Raw genomic sequence first — 23,082 nt, forward strand, 5'->3', positions numbered from 1 at the left:
TTGAGTCATGAACACTTCCATTTCATGCGGTAATTAACACCTCCCATTGGTAAGATATTGTTCTGTGTTCCTTTCTAAACTCTTGGATCCACAGTCACTGTCTTCTTGGGATAATTTTAGTGTGACAGCCAAAATGTTCACCATTACATCATGTATTGTCCATTTATGGATAATGGCTCTCACCATGGTTTGCAGGTGACCCAATGATTTAGAAATAACTGAAGAACCTTTTACAGTCTGAGACATGTAAATTATTTTTATTACAACCTGCTCCCGAATGTCAATGATTCACAGTGTGATGTCATGGGTTCGATATGAATTATCTCTTGGTTTGAAAGGCCAGGTAGTAGTCAGACTTGGGCAGCTGTGAAATATATATCCAAAATGATTTAGATTAATCACAGATACCTTCTCATTTAACAATTTACTTTTTCACACAGGCTCATGCAGGTTTTATGGCATTTTTCTAACAAATGAAATAACCACTGGAACACTGCATTTCACGTTTGCTTGGGTCATTCTTGTTTAATGTTTACTGTGTTTAATGTTTACTTCACTTTCAGTGATCTATACACAACAAAATTGCATTTTATGTCTCACCCGTGCAAGGGGGCAGCCCCCAATGGCGGCCCAAGGGAGCAGTGCGTCGGGATGGTACCATGCTCAGGGTACCTCAGTCACGGAGGAGGATGGGGGAGAGCACTGTTAATTAGTCCCCCACAAACCTGGCAGGTTGGGAGTCATACCGGCAGCCTTTGGGCTACAAGTCTGACGCCCTCACCGCTTACCCATGACTGCCCATAAATATATTGACTGCAAGCTTAACTTTGCAGATAATGTTGATGCCGTATGCAAAAAGGCCAATCAAAAGTTGTTCTTAATCGAGAAGCTGAACGGCTTTGGAGTAAACTGCAACATCTTGGAGAGGACATATGTAAGCCTAATAGAGAGTGGCCTTACCTATAACAGTTCTGTTTGGTATGGCCACCTCACCTTACTTAAGAACAGGCTGTCCAGAGTGGTAGGAAAGGAAATATTATATGAGGAACTCACAAGCCACTGGACAGTCTATACAGGATACAGTTGACAGGAAAACACTGAACATTTTAGATGATTCTACCCATCCTCTTCCCTCTAAATTTGAACTGCTGCCATCAGGTAGGCACATCATTGCAAGGAGAAACATCTATAAACATTATTTTATACCATGGTAAACAAGCAATGGGAAAGCTAGAGGTGTAGGGTCTGGAACTACTGACTGATTTGTATGTGTGTGCTGGGAGGGGGTTGGATGCAGCGATTTGTTCGCCTGTTTTTGTCTATTTGTGTTTGTATTCAGTGAGACCAAAGGCAATGTTCATGCTGGTATGACAATAAAGTATTTTCTATTCCATAATAAAACGTTGTTATGCCATCTTTTTTGTTTCCATCTTGATCTTGCCTCTTGCTTTTCATGTCTGCTTTCATTTAATTACCCCCCTTCATGTGTGTTAAGGGTAATGCCTTACATTACAATTAATGTTGTTATGTAGCCTAAGGGACTGCTTTGAAAGCACAGTAATAATCACTGATGCATTACACTTCTTCGGTAACTTGCCCAAAACTGATGGTAAGTAAGCCAAACAACCTTTGGTTGAAATATTGCTGGAGGCAGTAGTTTTTTGGCAGTGTAAGCATAGCCCTTTACCTCTATAGCACCTCTCTGGTAAAAAATAGCAGGCAGGGCTCATAACTTTTTGCATCACTAGCCCAAATGGCTAGTAGGCAAAACTGGCTTGTAAGTTGGTCTTTTCTACCAGTCAAATCGAAATTTAAGCAGCATTTAGCAGGTTGGCTGGTGTTAATTCAGAGCGAATTCAGTGTAAAATACAAGGCAGCGCGAAGGGCGAGATTTGACAGACAGAAAAGGCGTCTGTATCACGTATTTTGTTTGTAACAACGAGTCTAATGGAGCCATTAACCAGCATGGAGAGGGAAACAACACAAATCGGATACATGTTAAACATTTTAAGAAATCGTATCAGACTATAATCTGTTTATTACCATAGTAGTTATCTTTAAATAGTGCTTTTCGTCGTAGCTTGTTCAAATGCACCGCCAGTAAACACATCAACAAGGGAGCGTGAATTACATATCCGGCTAAGTGGAACTAAGTGGCTAACCAATCAGAATTCGGAGGGGGCGGGTCATGGCAGAGTCTTACTACGTCAAGGAGGGTATTTTACACTATTCAAAATGACGTTTGAGATATCTTTAACTTTCATTCTGCCTAGTCAAAACTGAATTACAGATATCCATAATTGTTATTTGAGATATGTGACGAGTTGAATGTCGTTTTCAATGACGTCATTGCAGATATCTGTGACTCAGTTTCGCCTAGTCAAACTATAACTAAATCTATAACTATCATTTTGAATAGTCGAAATGACGTTTCAGATATCTCCAATGGCTATCACGACTATCCAAAATACAATTGTAGATATCCAGAATGACGTTGTTGATATCTACAATGACAATTGCGGATATTCGAGCATAGCTAATAAATGATAATTCCGCTTGCCATAACAGCCAGGCTTTCTCCCACGTGACGTTGCTTGTGGTGACGTAGTTAAGCACGCGCGACTGTCACTGGCTCTGATCTCTCTTCCTTTACTAAGGTGAAAATGGCTCCTCCAGTCCAGGTATCTGCACTGATCAAGGTAATGTAAATGATTCCCAATATCGTAGAACCTAATTTAGTAGCGTATAATGATAAGCATGACAGACGGAGCCCAAAATGTTATGTTGTCCTTGAGTGTACAGACATTTAGCAACCAGACCGCAGTTTGACGTTAGCTAGTGTTAGCATAAAGTTAGTTGTCATACCACCAAGGTTATTTCATTTGATGGTCTGTAGTAGATCTCTTGTCACTTTTGCGACGTGTCCTGATTATAGTGCAAAACAGTTCACAACAACTAAGGGCCGTATTATGTCCTGAAAATGCAGATGGAACAGACAGACCATAACATCAGTTGCGTTGCTAGCTCGGATTCAATGAAGTGATGCTAATGTTAGCTAGAACTAGTAGCCTGGAATCAGAAATACCCAACAACCAACAAGTTGGGACTAGTGCATTACAAAAGGAAGCACACAGAGTCAGATAGTCCTAAGCCTTTACGTCAGGAAAGGTGAAAACGGGGACAGATCTCAATTCATGAATGGGTAGGCCTACCCAAGAGTTGTGGCTGACTGTCACCACACAAACTGAGGAGGATGAGGACGAAGATGCTTTACTTAAAAATCACATCGCATTAATCTTCTAAACCAAGCTCCTTTTATTTCCACAGACCGCAAGATGGTCTGCCTTGCTCGTTGGCATGGTGTACGGCAAAACGCGATATGGTAAGCAAGCACACTACAATACTATCGACATTTCTTGGCATGATGTTTTAAGTGGTTCACAAAGCATAGTAAAGTCACTCACCTGGACATGCTGAATGCCCAGGTGAGTGACCCTGTCGTGCCGAAAAGTGAGTGCCTGCCAGAATACGAGTGCCCTCATTGAAACCAATGGAAACCAATGACCAATTTTTCACACATTTGTTACCCATTTTTGCAGATAAATCCGACACAATTTAAGATGGAAAGCCTATCAATAAAGAATCTACATTCCTTCTGGAAGTATTACAAAGAACTGGTTACAATTTCAGTATTATTTCCATAAAAGAATCGAAGAATTGTCATAACAAATGTTACAGTTTCATTCAAATAGCTCATATTAAGTGGAGGACGAGTAATGTTTCATAAGCATATTTTAGTTCATAAATTATGTAATTCATTCTGCAAAAATGTGTATAATTCTCTCTCAAAAAATGTCATTGGTTTCAATGAGGGCACTCGTGTTCTGGCAGGCACTCACTTTTCGGCACGACAACCCCTTTGATTCTTCCTAACCAAAATTCCAAGTTGAGATATTACTTGTACAAAAAACCCGAGTGGTAGAACTAAAAACGAGAAACACGCATTGAAATGCTTTAAGTGAAAACAAAGTGAAAGCCCAACTGGGGAACTCCAACTCATTGTGACACAGCACACAAGTGAATGCTCGCAACGAAATTGCATTAATGCCTCACCCGTGCAAGGGGGCAGCCCCCAATGGCGCCCTTAGAAAGCAGTGCAGTGGGATGGTACCATGCTCAGGGTACCTCAGTCATGGAGGAGGATGGGGGACAGCACTGGTTAATTACTCCGCCCACCAACCTGGCGGGCCGGGAGTCAAACTGGCAACCTTTAGGATGCAAGTCTGATGCCCTAACTGCTTATCCATGACTGCCCTTACTAGGCCGTCATGTTTATATGTCTGCACCCTGACATCTTTGTATAGTCCCATCATGTGCATACTCTTTTTATGAATGCTGGTCTGAAATGGTGAAAGCAGGATGAATCTATTTTAACCTTCGAACACAGTAATCGTTGTAAACTGGATAAATAATTTTGTGCCATAAAGGAAAAACTCAAAAGGCAAACTCGTCTATTCAGATTTTTTTCACACTGGCATGTGTACTACATGTACATATTTCCACTGCATTCATATTTTGATTCGTGACTGATTTGTTGTTGCAGACTATCTGAAGCCCATTGCTGCAGAGGAGAGACGGGTGGAGGAAGCTGAGAAGAAGTACAGAGAGGAGCAGGAACGCATCTACAAACAGCTCGCTGAAGGTATACGCCATTTTCATTACTTTTTCATCATTACGTTTCATCATTAAACTTGCATATCTGTGGTTATTACAGTGGCATAGGCCCTACTGTACATTATTACATGTTCTTTTTTAAATGGGATGTTTGTTTTTGTGCTCTCTGTCTCAACAGCCAACTCGGACACCATTCTGAAATGAGTCACTGCACAGATGTCTTTTGTTCTCGTCAATAAAAACGCCAACAAACACCACATCTATGTTTGAGAGTTGATTTTTTTTGTGTTGTGGACAGTTGACTGAGCGTTTTTTTGAATTTCAGACTTACACTGTAGTATCTTGCAGTAGGCTATCATTTTCTTTTATGCCTGTTATGTGAGGGCAGAAGTTGGGTCCTGGTTTAACAATTGTTTTCTGTCTGATTTGTTGATGCAGCCCCAGCATAAAAAAAAGTCTCATTACAAAACCTACCATGGGTTAGCCCAGTAGAGCCCAATAGAGGTTGTGTATACTGCCCTACAATATCAGAACGCAGTATCTTGAAAATGGTCGAAAATGGGTTTAGACCGGAAATTGGCTTTAAAATACCTTCTTTTTCTTGTGTTCATTTTTTTTGGTCCAACTTGGTCCCGTTTCAGAAAAAACCGATAAAAACTGATTATACTGCGCTTTTTGGTTTTAGGAGGTTACGTCGTACTAGCCAAGAACGCAGTATAATGCGCATTATACTGCACTTCTCCATTGACACCGTGAACGCAGAACGCAGTATAATGATTTTTCAGCTAAAAAGTAATGAGAATGTTGTTTTTTTTGCTTTTTTCTTGTGTGCATAAATTTCCACCATAAAAAAGTATTATATGGAAGTGTCATCACCACTTAACGTCCAACACAGTTGCGTGGCCAGAAAGGAAACTTTAAAGCCTTTTTTCTCAGTTTGCCATGTCGAATTATACTGCGTTCTGAAATTGTAGGGCAGTATAGTTCATGATACTATACTATATCTTTTTTGTTCTTCAGATGCATTGCTTTAAGTCCCAAAATGTACTGGTAGCTCAATTCTCTAAAAAATAAAACCATGTGGCACTTATAGTACAAAGTTGCCTTACTCTACCAGTTGGCATGGCACCAAGCCTTTGTGTAATACAACCTAAACATAGATTAACTTTTGCTTAAAAAAGAAAACTAAGCACATTTGAATTAAACAGCTGTTTTTATCGCTGTGTGCTGGTATACAGCAGTATAACAATCTGATGTTGAAGGGCCTTATTTTTAGCCACACTGGCTCCACCTTGTGGCTCTGTCCTTTCATTACAGTGAAAAAAAATACAGAAACCAGTTATTATAAGGCTATCATATTAAACTCAAATTCACAATCACAATTACTAAATTGAACAAAGTTAGAGCGATGGTCGGGTTTGCATTTTAATTTAAACCATTGTTTCTTGTACTGCATTCAGCTGCTGCTCAGTAGTGTGATCACCGGCGCAGGTTTTAGGCCATGTTACCTTAGTGTAATCCATTCCCAGGTTAAGCATTAAATCCCTGGATTCAGGTCGCCAGCCAATATGCGAAAGTGCTGAATAGGCTCAGCCTTTGCATAACTGAAACAAGTATGTCTTCTTCACAGGTGTAATAAAGAAAAAAATACATTTCAGTCATGTAAATCCTGAAATGTATTGGAATTCTATGTAAAAGTACAGTACGACTGGAGTATTACATTTATAATGTCTAAAAAACAATATAACATCTGTCACTAATGATACACTTAACTATGCTCAATCGTGAGTGTGTATGTACATAATTATAGCCAGAGTACATAAATATGTATTTTATTATTGAAACTATTGTTGTGCAGTGAACCCAGCTCTGTGACCCTGACCCAGGCGGAGATGCATGGAAAGTGCTGATACTTAAGAGGCTTTGTGTGTGTGTGTGATTCATGTGTTGAGAAATGCATCCCCTGTACACGCTAGATGTGAGACGTTGCTACCCACGTTCCACTTCAGTTCTATTCTGAAAGCCACAATTTGTTTTTAAACTTCCCAATAATATTCAATTCAATCAATTCAATCCAGTTTATATGTTTCCATTTAATGCACTGTACCAGAGTTAGCCTTGGGCTAGTTTGCATCTGTAGTCCATGTGAAATTATCTGTGTATATTTTCAAAGAGTTTTTTTTTCTCTTTTGTATGAAGTGGTAAGTATGCATGCATTCATAAAAAGAAAATCACACGCTTCATTGGTGCCGTTGTGTGCAGTAACCTATAAATCACACAGTGGTAGTAAAAAATATACAGTATTTTATTCAGAGTGGACGAGAACCATTAAAGCAGTTTTTTACAACTTAATATGAGTCATAAAGGAGGAGATTTCCAGCTGTGAAAAGTGCTGTTCGAATCCAATAGTGTGTGTGTGTTTTTTAATAAACTATTTATTTTCCCCAAATCAATTACACATTTACTAGCTGCATTATTTTATCACGTAAAACCTTGCACTTCTCACACTGTTAGTGCCTCACAAGCAGGTAGACTTAGATTTGCTTGATTTGATCATTAATCACAGCAAATCTATGTCTTCCAGTGTGCAGTGGTTTTACACTTTACTGCATCACTTCAGCATTCAACACTCTACTACAGTATGCACATACACTTACATTTATGCTTTGAACAAAACTTAATTACTGACCACACGTGATATTTCACAACAGTTAACATTTATGAAAGACAACAATGTGTATTCAACAAGAATAAACAGTGTATTATATTATAAATAGAGTATATTAATATATGAAGAGTTCAGATGCAAAACCCCCTAAGTGCCTTTTCAGAAAATAATCTTAATTCATTTTTATTTAATATAAAGCTATTAAAATTGCTTATTTTTATATTTTATTTATATAATATAACTATTTAAATGTATTATCAAGTACATAAATGTAAACCAAACCAACAACGGGGTTCTCTAAAAATATAGAAGTGCAGGTCTTCAGAAATGGAGTTAGGGGGTTTTGCATCTGAACTCTTCATATACATATCGATATATGATCAAAAAGATGATTACAGACTGATTCTTGTTGCACTGTAGAGAGTGAAGCGAAGAACCGACAACAGCAGCATAACAAGTATTTTTTTAACTTTTTGATTTTTGCTGAAATTATTCATACACATGGTACTGTTATGTCAGCCCAATATAAACAGATCCATGCAGCTCAGTTGTTCAAGTTGGTTTAGCATCACTTTTTACAGTATTTCCAGATAAAGAGGCATACATTCAGTGAACATTTGAGTCAGGCTGGTTCCAGAAGACTACCAGTACTAACTCCCCAGGTGTGTGAAATCAAGGCCACTGGCTTTCACCTTGTACACCTACTAAACAAATTAACAGTCCTAGTTTGGTCGTTTACAATAATTTACCAGATATATCAATCATCATCCCAGGTATCCTGTATACTGTATACCAGTGAAGAAACGCCCCCTTCTTTTTCAACAAACTCACCCTTCATCTCATAATATGCCTGCCATTACCCCCTTGACCTCAACATAAGCCTGCCAATGCCCCCATTAGTATTAAAAAATAAATAGACTAATACCCCCAATTTAAAACTGAGTGCCCCGCTCTTAGCTGTCTCCTTCTCAACGCCCTCTGGGGGATCATGGAGCTCCCGTTCAGAGACACTACTGTACACCATAAAAGTGGAACAGTTAGTATTTGAGCCAGTGTTCATTTTCATCACTGTTCCACCAATATTTGGAATATTCCTCCTCTTTCCACTGCGTATGCTGCACAGTGCACACCCACACACCCGTCTCCAGACTAGCACAGTCCTGCCACAGCTTGGCGGTTCTACACACCATATCAGACTGGACAGTCTGCATCTCCTTGCAAGTCACTATTGGTGATCGGCAACCCGTCTTTAGGACCTGTATTCCAGTAGTGCATATATGTTTGTTCGAGACGCACAGCTGATAACTCCATAGCCATGTGACAGAGTTGTTCAGTGACATCACTGCTTACCTAACTACACAGACACAGGAAAAGCAGGTGGTTTGGAGGAGGTATGCACTTGTGGGTTTGCCGCTTCGAAACCCAGGTTGCCTATCACTGGTCACTATCTACAGTATATTCAACATAAATCTGGAATGGAAATAATACAAGTCGTGTCCTCTTAGTCATTGGAGAGCCATCCCAGGACAAGATCCCTTAACCTAGTGGTCATTTGATAACTGGTGGAGAATCACAGTCACATCATTTCAACCGATTGAAAAATATGAGAGCAAAATGCACCAATATGACCACATCAACCTTTGTGAAGATTGATTTCATCAACCAGTACACTATCAACGTTATGCTTCTGACATTAATGTCAGATAAAACAACCAACCGTCTGCCAATTCCATGGTAAACAAATAAACAGATCTCACATCTAATGTCATAAGACTGTAAGACCATGTCCATCTTTCTTCAAAACTAATGACTGCATTTCCCCTCAATTGATCCATGTTGGACTAACTTAATTCACTTGGCTTCTCAGTCGATTGGCAATCTTTAATTGCATCACCTACAGTACGTATATGTGGTGCTCCTTGACGTCTCTCCTTATAAAAGGTGGTGGTGGTGGTGGTGGGGGGGGGGAAATGTAGTGGATCTCTATTTGTAGAAAACTACATGTGTAGTTTGACAATTTTAACATATTGAGCATGACGAGGATCCTGTGTACGAAAAAAACAAAACAAATGTAGATAAGAAACAGATGAAATGAACATAGGCCTATGTTACATACAGGTGGCAAAAAGAATATTTTCACATCACATCACATTTTCATTCACAATTCATTTTGTGCTGGATATTTTGAAGAACACAGAAAAGTGAATGCATATACCATGTGAGAGCAGTACTGAGATGACTGGCTACAGACACACATAAAAACGTCCTTGTGCTCTGAATAACTATACATTGCTGCATTATTACTGCTGTTAAAGGAACAGTCCCCCCTTTCTGGAAATGTGTCTATTTCCGACCTTAAGGGAGATGGAAGGGTGCACTGTTGCTTTAATACCTGATCCGACATGTCGTGATGTCAAATACACAGCAAGTAATTCAAATGCACAAATGACAGTGTATGTGTAGTACATGTATAAACAGACACTGACAATGAAGTTGGCTTTGACTTACCAGGTCCATTCCTCACTTTGGCGTCGTACTCATCCGCCCTGGTTTTCCACTCCTTCCTGTTACTGAGGAGGCCGTCGTACATCGGAGTGGTGGTCGGATGGAAACGGGCAAACTCCTGGACAGAGTAAAAGCGAAAGGACCACAAAATAACACTGGATTAAGGGGGGGGGTGGGGGGGTGATGTTCAGTGCTAGATGCACATGCTGATGTTGTGCGTTTGGCACCACCCGCAGGCCATTGAAAACACTGTAGGCGGACACAGCAGACAAACAGGCAAACAAACTAAAGCCCTATTCCGATGGGACTAGTTTAATGTGGGGACCTGGGGTGAAGTAATAATGACCGGGATATTTAGTCCCGTTCGAACGCGCCATGTCATGTAAACATAGCTGAGTATGTCGGTAAACTTTACGGCGAGTTTTACCTCCTGTGAAACCGTCCGGGGACATTACCCTCTGTAATACTAATCCCGTCCGAATGCGACCCCATGTCAAAATGTCTGGTTAAGTGCACGAAACGCACAATATATCCAATCTCTCCGGGCTTACAAACATTACAGCCTTGCAGTAAACCGTTTTATTTTAGGGAGTTGTTCCAAGCTGTGTTCGCTGTCAAAATCAGACAGCATGCCATGGTCAAATGCTCTCTCCAAATGAAAGGACACACATGCAGACACATTAGAATGGATTTTGATGGGTTAGTAAACCAACAGGCAATTATTAAAATTGTTCCACAGGACCAAAAGCCTCCATGGATGCGCAATAATGTGCTCAAAATCAATAATGTATTGTGGAGTTGGCACGCGCGTGACGACAAGGGCAGTCACAGGTGCGTGATGAGTAACCCCTCCTACTTTCTGTTCTGTTGAGATATATCAATCGGCATTTTCTTTTACCGACGTCCTGAAATAAAAATCACATTACCCCATGTCCATACATAGAACTAGTCCCGTCGGAATAGGGCTTAAGAGACAGACAGGGTCATTGCAATACCTGGTCACACCGCCTCTGGGTGGCGCAGGTGATTAAAAATCTGCTGAGGTTAATCAGGAATTTGTACCAACATCATCCAGTCTTCCTCTTTAAACTTGCTTTTGCCAAAAGTTGAAATATTAGAAATATAGTGGCCACAAAAACATGGAGTAAGAATAAGAATCATGGACATAAACTTTCTTTTGAAGACCAAAAATATATTTGGAAAAAAAAAAGATTAACGTGCTCTACCTTGAATACGAAGGTGCAAACAAAGTCAATGAAGCCAACTTGGAGCTTGGCAAACTCTCCGCCCTTGTTCCTGTCCATCAAGTTCTGTTGATGAAAGCACAGGGAACAGAAATGTCAAGAAGTTCACATTCTCATTGAAAAAAGAATGTAATAATAAAACCCAAACCGACATCTCACACACCAAAGAGTTACGGTTAATACTTTATGGGTTTTTCAGGGTTCACATGTTGGCCACTAATACGTGTATAATTACTGCCTCTGCCTGCTTAAGTCACCAAGACAGGGGTTAAAGGTCAACTAGGCCTTATTAGGATTATATGTGATTATATTGGCAACAATCAAGACATTTGTGAACACACATCTAACAAATGATTGACTTTGCTTAACATGAGTCTTAAAAAAACACTTACATATTAAAGACAGGCACGTACAAGTAGCTAATATGTGAACCTTTAAAGTGTTACTAACTAGTTTCCGAGATTAGTTGTACGAAATGTGAGTTCCTCTTGGAACACAGAAGTCCTGTTGTTTACAGCATAACTCTTTGAAGAACATAACATATGACATAACATAACACAACATATGACATGAAATAATATGACATTGGATTGATTAAATGAGGCTCTTTGGTTGTCGTGCGTGTGCGTGTGCGTGTGCGTGCATGCGTGTGCGTGCGTGCGTGCGTGCGTGCGTGAATGTCTCAGAGAAAGACTGTAAATTCATGTATCAGTATGTTAGTTTTTACTGCACAGTGTGTGTGTGTGTGTGTGTGTGTGTGTGTGTGTGTGTGTGTGTGTGTGTGTGTGTGTGTGTGTGTGTGTGTGTGTGTGTGTGTGTGTGTGTGTGTGTGTATGATTATTGTCAATGTCTTATTTGTATAAGTTTAACCGCACATTGGAGACTGGTCAAACACAATGTCAAACTTACGCTAACCCTAGATTAAACCCTTGCGCTAACCCTAACATAAAATTTTGACAATACAGTACACTTGACTTCACTTGTACATAGGCACTCATACGTACAATGGGTGGCTTCCCTAGAACAGCCTTCTCCATGTCGCCCTGCTCCCAGAATTCCTCTGCTACGTCCAGAGCCACCTAGTGAGGGCGAGAGAGAGGAGAGTGAGTAGCAAGAACAGCCGAAGTGTAATTTGCATTGGGTGATGCCAATCTGAGATTAAGTATACCCTCAACCTTATACATGTATGTACAATGTTGTGTGTAATGTCTTTGTGTCTTCTTCTGTATTTATGTACTGTATGCTACTTGACACCTTCATTTCCCTTGGGATCAATAAATGATACTCTACTCTACTCTAATCTAACCTTGCTTACGGGAGGCAATTTTAGTCGCAGAGTCTCAAATACAACTGAAATTTTTACATCTGAAATGACTGTCCCATTTCCTTCTTTCACATGCATACAACATTGTCACTTTAATTCTAAATTGTATGAATTACTGTAATATCAGCATACGAGGTAACAACATCCAAGGTAACACCCAAGTTTTGTCACCTGGCTTTGAATTTCCCATGGTTTAGTGAGGGTAGACAAGTCACAGGCGGTCATCATCATAGCCCTGTAGAAGCATGAATCAAAAGTCTGCTTGTATTCAGTTCATAGTAGCTTCCATAGTAGTAGTTACTGGTTATCTAGTCAGTTAGTTACATAAATACATATACGTAAGTTATTTCTTTTGAACATTTTGGGCGGACTTACAGCAAAATTTCTTTTCTCGTAGTCTCAAGGGACATCCAGTCTGTCCATTTTTTCTCATCTTCGTATGTCTTTGATGTGTCTACAATCTTCGTGAACATTGCCCTATTCCTATCGCAGAGACACACAGGGCATGCAGATGAGTTGCTACCTAGTAAACAAGATACCACTACTTTTTTGTTTGTCCGAGGGATATAATTCACTTGGAGGCAACTTACTTGAAATACAAGAGCAAGTCAGTTGCAATGACGGCAACATCAATGCAATGCAAGACGGTCTCGTTTTGTCTTCTGTTGAGGTTTTGGAAAATGTTCAGCGTCTTCAAAGACAAGGAAAGAGAGAGACATCTTAACATTGCACTCGGTTATGGACCTCAGCCAATGTGTCTGTGTGAGCGCTGAGTGTACTTTACCTCATCTGCGAGCAGAAATTTGCCGATCTCCAAATGATGCCTCTCTAGAAAAAATGATCCGTGAAGTTTGGCGACTGGACTAGCAGTTCTGTAAACCAAACCAAAGACAAAGGAAAAGTCACTGTAATCCAACTGCATATTATGGGACACATTTCAGATGTGCAATCATTGGTCAATGTTTTTTTATAGTACGCAGTGATGCATGGCTGTACATTAGAAAGCTATACATACAGCATGTGGAACACACTTACCTATTATGAAACAATCATCTCCAAATGATTGACAGGTCTAGTCATTCTATATGGATCTTATTTTTTTTAGACTGAATACGATTTTAAATGTTCATTTGTCCCTCTGAAAATGAAATTGTGTGATATTTTTACGGTGGATGTTGATAAAATGAGTGTCAGGTACACTTACTTGAGTAGGTACAGGTTTTTAGTGCCCCTGTGATCTATGTCATGCATGAAGGCAGCAGTGAGCATTGCCATCACCTCCAGGTCAGTGTAGTAGCGCTTCAGCAACCCTGTCTGTTGGTGCAAAGAAAGTATCAATCTCCATGGAAACGTGTGTAGTAGCAAGGATTCTGGCAACTGTTTACACTATGGTTTAAGTTATTTTATTTACTTACTTAAAAAAAAAAGTACTGTATGTGGTAGAAGTGAACACAGTGCTTACCGTTAACATCGTGAACATCGCCTGCCCAACATTGAAGCCATGGCGCCAGTTGTGGTAGGTCATCTTTCGGTAGCCTTTGCTGATTGAGTAAATGAACCTCACCAAAACCTGTCAGATCAATATCCACATCACACCATCACTTCAGATAGTGTTAAATGTGCTGGACATTTTCTTCTCCTTGTTTCTTCAGTAATCAGTCATCATCAGTACATATTTGGGGTGGGAGCGAAATCGCTTGCCATTGAAAATAGATTGAGTTCACCGTTCACATCACATGCAGGTGTATGTGGACCTTTGGTTTTACAAGCCTGTCAGTTTAAAACTGTATCCTTACCCATATCTGTATATTCCTAATGTAGTAACAATAAATGCTATTCACATAATTTACTTTCATTTCTACTTCTGGTACACACATACCTCCTGTGGAACCTGGAACTTCTTGACAACCCCAAGTTCAAAGTACATTTGAATTGCGCACTTCACCAGTTCCAATTCTGTGCAAACAGAGTCTGAGAAGGTGTACTCGTAGATCGGGAATTTCTGTGCGCCTGGAAGCTCTTTTTTCTACAGCAACACAGAAGAACCACATGTATCAGCTGATGGTCCAAAAATGTGATATAATTTATGAATTGGCAATTCACGTTTGAAATGACGTTGAAATGATGTATGTGCATAGTAAATGTATGGATGCTATGCTACACAAGGGGTAAAATAAATCTGCAGTAAGTACCAGGATCTGACGAAATTCATCCTCATCACAGTCTGCTGGTTCTCTGTCAAAATACTGTCTTGTTTTCTAGATTAGATAGAATAGATTGCAATCATTCACATGTACAATGCAGTATAAAACTCTACAATGAGAATGAAGCCAACTCATATCCATGCAGACATTGAAGTAGAAGCAACATTACATAAACAGAGTATAAGCATTTCCTATAAGCAATGTTGCAAGATTGGCCAGTTACCCGCCCAGTTGGCTGCTTGGGATAGCCGACTGTGGGTAAAAACGGTAAAAATTGGCCATTTAGCAGGTTTTTCTGCAGTTTTATGCCCATAGAAATCAATACAATTTGTTGAAATTGGGCGGAATTTAGCGCCCCCAGGCGATTTTTGAGCACCGTTTAGGTGGGATTTTATCAGACACATCTGGCAACACTGCCTATAAGCAACCTTCATGATCTCATCGCACAATGTAATTAAGCTCACCAAAATTTTTTGCAGTTCCTCATCACGGCACCTGATGTGGTACATTACCATGTCCTCTGCAATGCCTTTCCTGTTCTCAATTTTGTTCATAATGTCATAGGTGTCTGGATTCAGCACTGACCAGCCAAGAAACTGTGTCATAGCCTGTAGAAGAGCACACGTTTCATTTCATTTCATTTCTTGTTTATTTGACAGGGACAGTGCATAACATACAATTGAGCCAGATTATAGCCATAAAGGTAATTTTCATCTGTAGTCCCTGGACAGGAATTGGTGTTAAGATTAAAAAGGATTAATAATAATACAAAAATGTGACAATAATACAATGGGTGCACTATTTGCAAATAGGCCTACATTATATTACAAGGCCAAGTAAACATAGTTAAAAATATAAACTAAAGAAACAACTACAACAACAAAACACACCATATGTATGATAAAATAAACATCAAGACACAAAACACAAGCTCAATGACTAGAAATGTCCACATTGCTGCCCCCCTTTTAACCATTTTAACCATTTTAGCCAAGGTATTCATTACTCCATGTCTGAGGTACACGGAGCATGGTATCTTCCCACCGGTATCTTCTGGGTGGTAGCTTCCCACATGGTATCTTCTTGGGCGCCGCCCAAAGGTCTGCCCCCTTGCCCAGGTGAGGCATAAATGCAATTTCATTGTATGCTGTGGAGTGCTGTGTCACAATGACAATGGGATTGTCCCAAGCTGACACTTTCATCCAATGTGTCATCCAGTTATATTACAAAGTTGCAATCACTGGAGTAATGTTAGGTGCCTTGGTCAAAGGCACTTCAACCATGGACGGTATGAGCTTCGAAACTTTTCAACTCTTCAACCTTTCCATTCCAAGACCAACGACTGACAAATAAGGGGAGATTTAATGGATGCCAAGTTGACAAGATCCCCTTTGCCATCTTTGGCTTCTCTGAGTTAGTTTCGGAGAGGGCTTTACCTCAATAAGATCTTCATCCTGCTGATCAAAGGGCTTGCCATCCTTCCTGTTGTAGAATGTGGCCACGCCCACAATGTCGTCATTCTTGTTGACGATTGGTACGGAAAGCACATTCTTTATGGTCCAGCCACTGCTGTCCAGCGGCTCTGACTGGAAAGATAAGAAAAGGAGAAGGTAATGCCCTGCCGTGGCCAACCGGTAGGGCACTCGCCTGCCATGTGGCTGACCCGGGATGGATTCCCGGCCCGGGTCCTTTGCAGACCCCTCCTCGTTTCTCTACCAATTCGCTTCCTGTCCACCCCTCACACTGTCCTATCAAATAAAGTCGAAAAAGACAAAAAAAACTTAATAAAAAAAAGAAAAGGAGAAGGTTGGAATCTCTCTCGTCCTCAGACGAGCCTTCCATCGTTGCTTCCAGTCGTCTCAATTCTCAATACATCCTTTTAATTTGCTGGTACTCTGGGAATCCCCTGAATATAAGTGTGGACTGGTTGAACCCATTCATGCAGAGGCTCTGTTATAACTGTGTTCTCAATGAAATTGTAATGACCATGTCTTAATCTATTACTTAAGACTCTTGGAAATGTCATAGCAATGATGCTGTTAAGCTTTTTCTCTCAACAGTGAGTCGGTTCAATGATGATCCCATCTGCGTGACAGGGTCACATTCTGTTTTGAATGTGATTTTGTTTTGTTTCTTTGCCAATTAATGTTTCTGCAGTGGTAAAACCTCTCCAAACCTTAACATCTAGAGAAGTCTGCATCTTTGCAAATTTGTGGACCTGTCTACGCGAGATAGATGCTTACCTGGAACTTAAACATCTCCTCGGTTGGAGCGTTCAGGAGGTTGCAAATCTGAAATGAAAGCATATCATTAACATTCTGCAATACGAGCAATACCTGGCAATGGCAATCAGTGATAAGAAGAAAAAGTGGTAACACTTTAGAATAACTACCTATGCACAGCTTTATAAACACTTAGTAAATAATGAACTAATTATCAACAAAATGTTTACAAATGTTTATAAATGAAATGCTATGTTTACACAACAGACACAGCGCAGTCGCATCAGTCCAGGAAGTTTCTCCTCCAAAGACAAGAAGGCATGAAACCACATAAAACTCATAGTAGAAGTGGATTCCCACTCCACTGTGCAGTCGTAGTTTGGTTATTAGTCATTTACAAACATTTGCAAATGCATTGTTAAGTGTTAATTATTATTAAATGTTAATAAAGTGTTTATACAGCTGTGAATAGGTAGTTATTCTAGAGTGTTAGCGAAAAGGGGATTCAAAGCTGTCACATACCAATCCAGTTTCTGCAACGTAAGTCGGCATTCCACTTGCAAGAGCCCAATGATCAGCAGGGGGAGTCCTGTAGGACACATCAACTGAAGGGCATTAGAAACTGTGCTCCAACAACTACCCTGTTACATAAATAAGAGAAATATTGAGCCTGTTTTCATCATTGTGAACTTACGGTATGACTTTGATGTCTTCTTTCCCGTGCAGTATATAGTCAATGATTTTGTGGAAGATGATTTCCTAAAATGTATTTACAGTAAATAAGACATGTTTAAAAGACAAATACTGCAACAGCGAATGTTAAATGTATTTGGGGCTGTCTGCATTTCTTACCCTTCCATCTGGGGTGACTGGTCCAGAATATGGCGCCTGCTCCCCCATCAGTACTGGCCAGACATCAAAGAACTCCTTTTGAAGGAAACAGAATGAGATGGCTTGAATTAGTTTGCACTTCATCACATGATTAAACAGCATCTTTTCTGTTCTTCTATGTTATCAATTACAACATTTGCTAAGTGGAAAAAAAATTAAATTGAATGCCTGTGTCTTACGCTACCACATTTCGTCTTGAAATACCGTATGAACAGAGAATAAAAACCCTGCCACACATTTGTTTCAAACAGCTCTGAAACAGTAGCCTGGTTCTCGCCGACAGAATGTGCGTGTACACAATCTACCGTCTGGAAGCACTGCCGTTAACATGCTCTTCTTGAGTCAGAAAATATATGGTGCATTTATTGCAACTCACCACCAACAAATTCCTCCAAAAACGTTTTCTGTTCATCTCTTAAGAGTCAATATAGTCTATCATCTGTCCTGTGTCTCATCAATGCGAGCTTGCTGTTGATATTTAAGCAATTAATGCTCTGTTTATTTTCTACTCGAGAAGAGCATGTTAATGGCAGCGCTACCAGACGGTAGTGTGTGTAGCTAGCTCCGCTCCACCAGGGGGCTCCGGAGCTATACACACGCACAGCCGGTGAGAACGAGACTACTGAAACAGTAGATTGGGATTGTAGAGTCCCACTGAAAAATGGTAGCAAAATCAATATGTCAATATATGATCAAACAAGGCCGAACTCCTGGTTTTATGCAGCCTTCACAAGGTTCCCAATCGCTTGTTTCCATAGAGTATCATAGAGGACTTGATATAATAACTATTTTCGCTCATTTTAAAAGCACCAGATTTTGATGGGCAGTGTAATAACTTGACCTAAGTTGTTCCAAGACAATATCAGAACAGTCAATTTTGTAGGATTAGTAGGGCCTACACGTAACCTAGCCATGCTAATGCAAACTTATGGCAAAGATGGCGGGTTTACTTTGGGTTTGCCACCTCTGTCTGACAAAAAAAAATGGACATTTCAAACACCATCAACCTTTTTGCTTGTATGCAATGGTAGCCTTCATTCTGTGTCCAGGAGAGTATCATGATCAAATCTGGAGCAATCAGGGAAAAGCGTAGCAGCTAGCAACATTAGTTCACTTGGACCCTTTGAGGCTAGCGTAACCATCGTGACCAGAGATCAAAGAATTTCCCATCTCTGTTTTCTCTACAGCTCTCAGTAACTCAAATCAGGTGGATCAGCTATTCAGTGAAATCACCTGTATTATTAGGAAATATATGCCAGGATTTTTAATTTCTGAACACTGGATAGTGGATCTCCACATGAATAACATGTATATGTTCTGCAGAACAATGACTGCACAATTTTTGTTCATGTTCTCCAGTGATGAATAACCGTCTTCAAACCGACTGTGATTACTGCAAAATGTACTGTACCTTTTCTTTAGTCATGTCCAGCAGTCCAACTGAGTATCTGTCGCAATTCAGGTATGCTCGCACTGTATATAGGGCCTTGTGAAACTGTCGTTCGATATCTGTGAGCTCTTCAAACACCTTGTTGGCTGACCATAGCAGGAGCTGTTGCAGAGAGAAAGTAACAAGAACCTCTGTAACTTGTGCAAACCTGCTAGTATCACACTCAAACACAATACTGCTGAACGTACAAACTCACCTGTCCTTTCCTTGTCTCAACACCGTGAAGGTAGCTGAGATGGAAAATCCTCAAGTTCAAGGCGGCAACTTTCAGATACTTTACAAAAAGCTGGAAAAAAACAGGAAAACATGGTTAAAGTACGTAGGCTACAGTATATGACTCAATGACTAACTGCACAGTAAAAGAATGCAGTGATATTTCAGCAATTCGATAGTTGATTTAACATCTACATTGTGTTGGGTTCTAGAGTACTTTCTATGTGTTGGATTAACACTGTATTCTTTTACTGCGTGTCTTAATATCACATGAACTAAGAACTAAAGAGTTTCATGCAATGCACATCATCTCTAAATTCCAATGATGATGTTGCAGATTAAGTGCATGTCCAATAAAGACATCGTAAGGGGAGAAGATAGCGCCAAAGATCTAGTTGAGAGAGGTAGAGCTGTCAAGTTCAGAAAGTGGAAAACTCTGCCACAGATTTGGTCCAACCAGCTTTGAGTCAGTTGATCCTATGAGCAGGTACTGAAGACAGGTAGACCAGTTACTCAGTGAGGTGGCCTGTGTTGGAAGGAAACTGTGGTTTGCTTTTTACTTCTGAACCATGAAATTAGTGCGAGGGGATGGAAAAACCAAGGGCCTTGTGTAGTAGCACTTGCATGGATTTCCTACTGAAAATGTGAAAAGATGGATTATGCAAACAGGTTTTCACACACACTGTCATGGTACATCCGATTTCACAAGAAAGTCAGTGCATTTGCAATTTTTTGAAGTCAGTCTTGTGCATGAAAAGTTACGTATGTAGCTCTTTTTTGCGCATGAGCAAGCTTTGTACATGAGACCTTGGGCTAGGTTTTTGACACCTCTGAGTAGGTGCTGCAGGAGCAGACTTACGTCCTGGTCCTTATCTGTGAAGTGTGGTCCTGAAGTTTTGTTGAGCGCCATAACGACGGCCACCACATCATTGCCGTTCATGATCGGGGTGGCTAGGATATTGCGGGTCGTGTATCCAGTCAACTCGTCCACAAAGTTACTGAAGCTATTCTGCATACACAGTAAAAAAAACACACCAGTGTTAATATAACTCTTACAGAGTTGAAATGTACTTTCAGAGTTGCGTACTTCTACTCAATATTGTGTAAATATTAAGAGATGAAGAATTGATATTTACAACAGGGTCCTGCAGAATTTTACACTGACGCCTGACTCCCCAAATTCTTTTGAATTTTTATACATTTACTCTGAAATAGTGACACCCCTTTTTTTTACTGTGTAGTATACAAACAAGATCGGAGACAGCTTTTAACATGTAAGAAAGAGTTAGCTGATTGACTCATGACAGGTAGTATACAATGGTTTCTGGTTAAAGGATGATCGGAAAGGTCAAAAGACCACATACTAGATGTAAGATGTCGCCATGGACAAATCAGTTTTTGGTTAAAAGTAAAAGGATTCCTCTGTGATCCGTAGGGTTTATTTATGCATCCCTGCTGCTCGTTATTCTTTTATACTTTTATACACTTAACGATAACATCTTGGAAAAATTTACATTGATTTATTGATTTTTTTACAGTGTTTACAGAACGTGAGTATAATTTACAAATGAATATAGTCCTTTCATATGTGTTCATCATTAGCTATTGAGGACTGGGTCAACAGCGGGTAAAATAATCCTGGATCTCAAAAGGGCAATGGGACATATGTAAATGGGATTATATCAACAGGATTTGTGGAATGCAGCACTGGGGTTCCTTATGCAACATTGAACAGTCGATTTCTTTTCTTTTCCTGACGACTCTCAATTAAGATAGCTAATGAATATCTACTGCTTTACATCATCACATATTATAAAAACCCCTAAAACTGGATATCTACAATAAGCAAGGAGTTAGATCACATCAAAACCATTTTGCCTTGTAAACTGGCCTTGCATTGAGAGGATGACTTAAAATACCTCACCTCTGTTGTCACATCTTTGACATTGACAGTCGCCTTGGTCTGTGCTACACTGCCCACTATTCCCATGTCGAGGGGATAGACAATCTCCGAGTCAGGCGGGATGAGGCAGTCGTTGATGTTCGAACCGGGTTGCACGTCGAAGAGTCGGGTGGCCAGCTCGGCGACGTCGTTGCGCTGCCGGTACATGAACAGGCTGCAACGGTCGGCGTGGATGAGGGCGCAGATCCTCTTGAGGATCTTGAAGACCACCATCTCCATGCTGACGTTCTCCTGCATGTCCTTGATGACTTCAAACAGGATGGCCCCTTCCTCCACCTGGCTCATCTGCTCAAACGTGGTCACGTCCACTTCGGACTCGTCCACTTTCATGGCCGCGGCCAGGGCCCCCGCACTGAACTTCTTGTTGAAGTAGGTGGAGACGAAAGCTGGGTTCTCGTCCAGGAACTTCTGGATCTCCCTCTGGGCCTCCTTCTCGGCCTCCGTCAGGGTGTCCTCCTGGACCTCCTCCTGGACCTCCTCCTGGACCTCCGCCTGGACGTCCGCCTCGGTGGCACCCGCCTCGGTGGCCCCTGCCTCGGTGGCACCCGCCTCGCTCATCTTGGCGCTCGAATCTTCTGCCCCCCCAATCCCAGAAATGACACAACAGTTCTCCTGAAGATCTCAAGGAGATGATGATGATGGTGGTCAGGAAAAGACAAAAAAGAGAGAAAAAAAGTCTGAAAATGTCCCACCTGTAGGTTCCTTGGGGCTCCTCAAAAGAGGAGGAGAAAGAAAAGTGTGCCCTGTGGATGGTAGACTCAAAGGCGGCCACAGGGGAGACCTGAGCCCAATCCACCTGTCATCAGCAAGGTGTCTTCCTAATAGCGTTGAAGGTGAAGCAGGATCTGCTCATGCAAAAAAAGGTCAGCTGACCTACTCCTTCCAAGCTGGGGTGCGTCACTCTAGTAAACCATCACGTCCACCCCCTCTGCTCTGCCCTCTCCACTGACTCCCTCTCTCGCAACAAAAACAACGACCAACGCAGGATGGTGTGAAAAGGAATAAACAGAAAACTATAAGTAAAAGCAAAACAAGGGACACGTTTATTAGTAAGGCCAGAGTGAGTGAGAGAGTACTAAGGACAGTGCCAAACTAGGTGTCTGCCTCCCAGTGTCTGCCTCTGCTGTGGCTTTCGTACACAAGCTCTTTATGTCCTTATTAAAACACACTGCTCTATCCTAAGCCCTATTTAAGCATGTCACTATCTGATTATCTCAGCACCCAAGTTCTCCTCTCAGGCCACCGCTCCTCACAGACAGACAGAGAGACAGACAGACGGCCACACGCACATTCGAATACTGTATACTGTATGTATGTATACTGTACTTATTTTCAAACAAATATTTTAAGACAACTAAAAATTAAGTTTAGATCAGGGCTATTCAAATGGAGGCCCTGGGGCCAGATGCGGCCCTTGAACTGGATGGCAAGGTTATGGCCCCCTACAAGGTCTGAACAAAATTAAAACAAATACACGTATGTGTGCTATCTGTGGCCATGCACAATTTGCAATCATTAACACTTCAGGTTGGGGATATCGGTGTCCTATGCATTCACGTGAGAGTGAGAAATAGAGAAGCGAATATTTGTTCTGTCTAGAAAGCTATCCGCATATCTGTCTGGAAAGCTATCCGCATGTTTCACACCCTAACCTCGGCCACCGCGCTGCTCAAAGTTTTGCAGATTCTATGCCCGGCCCCTTTACTGGAAGGAATTTGAAAGAC

The 23,082-nt window shown here is 40.8% G+C and overlaps 1 protein-coding gene and 1 long non-coding RNA gene across 2 annotated transcripts; one reads left to right on the forward strand and one right to left on the reverse strand.

Annotated features, from left to right (window-relative positions):
* Positions 1–2,581: 2,581 nt before the first annotated feature.
* LOC134458039 (uncharacterized) lies at positions 2,582–4,931 on the forward strand. Its single transcript, XR_010036521.1, has 4 exons — positions 2,582–2,699; positions 3,328–3,382; positions 4,604–4,702; positions 4,853–4,931. It is a non-coding gene; the product is annotated as an uncharacterized LOC134458039 (long non-coding RNA).
* A 4,374-nt stretch (positions 4,932–9,305) lies between these two features.
* Positions 9,306–21,916, reverse strand: pde6b (phosphodiesterase 6B, cGMP-specific, rod, beta). Its single transcript, XM_063211129.1, has 22 exons — positions 21,320–21,916; positions 20,255–20,404; positions 19,379–19,468; positions 19,144–19,284; positions 17,694–17,768; positions 17,536–17,600; positions 17,364–17,430; positions 16,863–16,910; positions 16,056–16,205; positions 15,084–15,227; positions 14,608–14,673; positions 14,295–14,441; positions 13,878–13,985; positions 13,620–13,729; positions 13,200–13,287; positions 13,006–13,106; positions 12,791–12,898; positions 12,587–12,650; positions 12,096–12,170; positions 11,074–11,157; positions 9,851–9,965; positions 9,306–9,387 (listed from the first exon to the last, which is right to left on the reverse strand). Exons 1-22 carry the CDS (start codon positions 21,914–21,916, stop codon positions 9,362–9,364), a joined length of 2,619 nt encoding a protein of 872 aa, XP_063067199.1. The 3' UTR covers positions 9,306–9,361.
* Positions 21,917–23,082: the final 1,166 nt, after the last annotated feature.

The sequence above is a fragment of the Engraulis encrasicolus genome, chromosome 11 (assembly GCF_034702125.1).
Source record: "Engraulis encrasicolus isolate BLACKSEA-1 chromosome 11, IST_EnEncr_1.0, whole genome shotgun sequence".
Classification (NCBI taxonomy): Eukaryota; Metazoa; Chordata; class Actinopteri; order Clupeiformes; family Engraulidae; genus Engraulis; species Engraulis encrasicolus.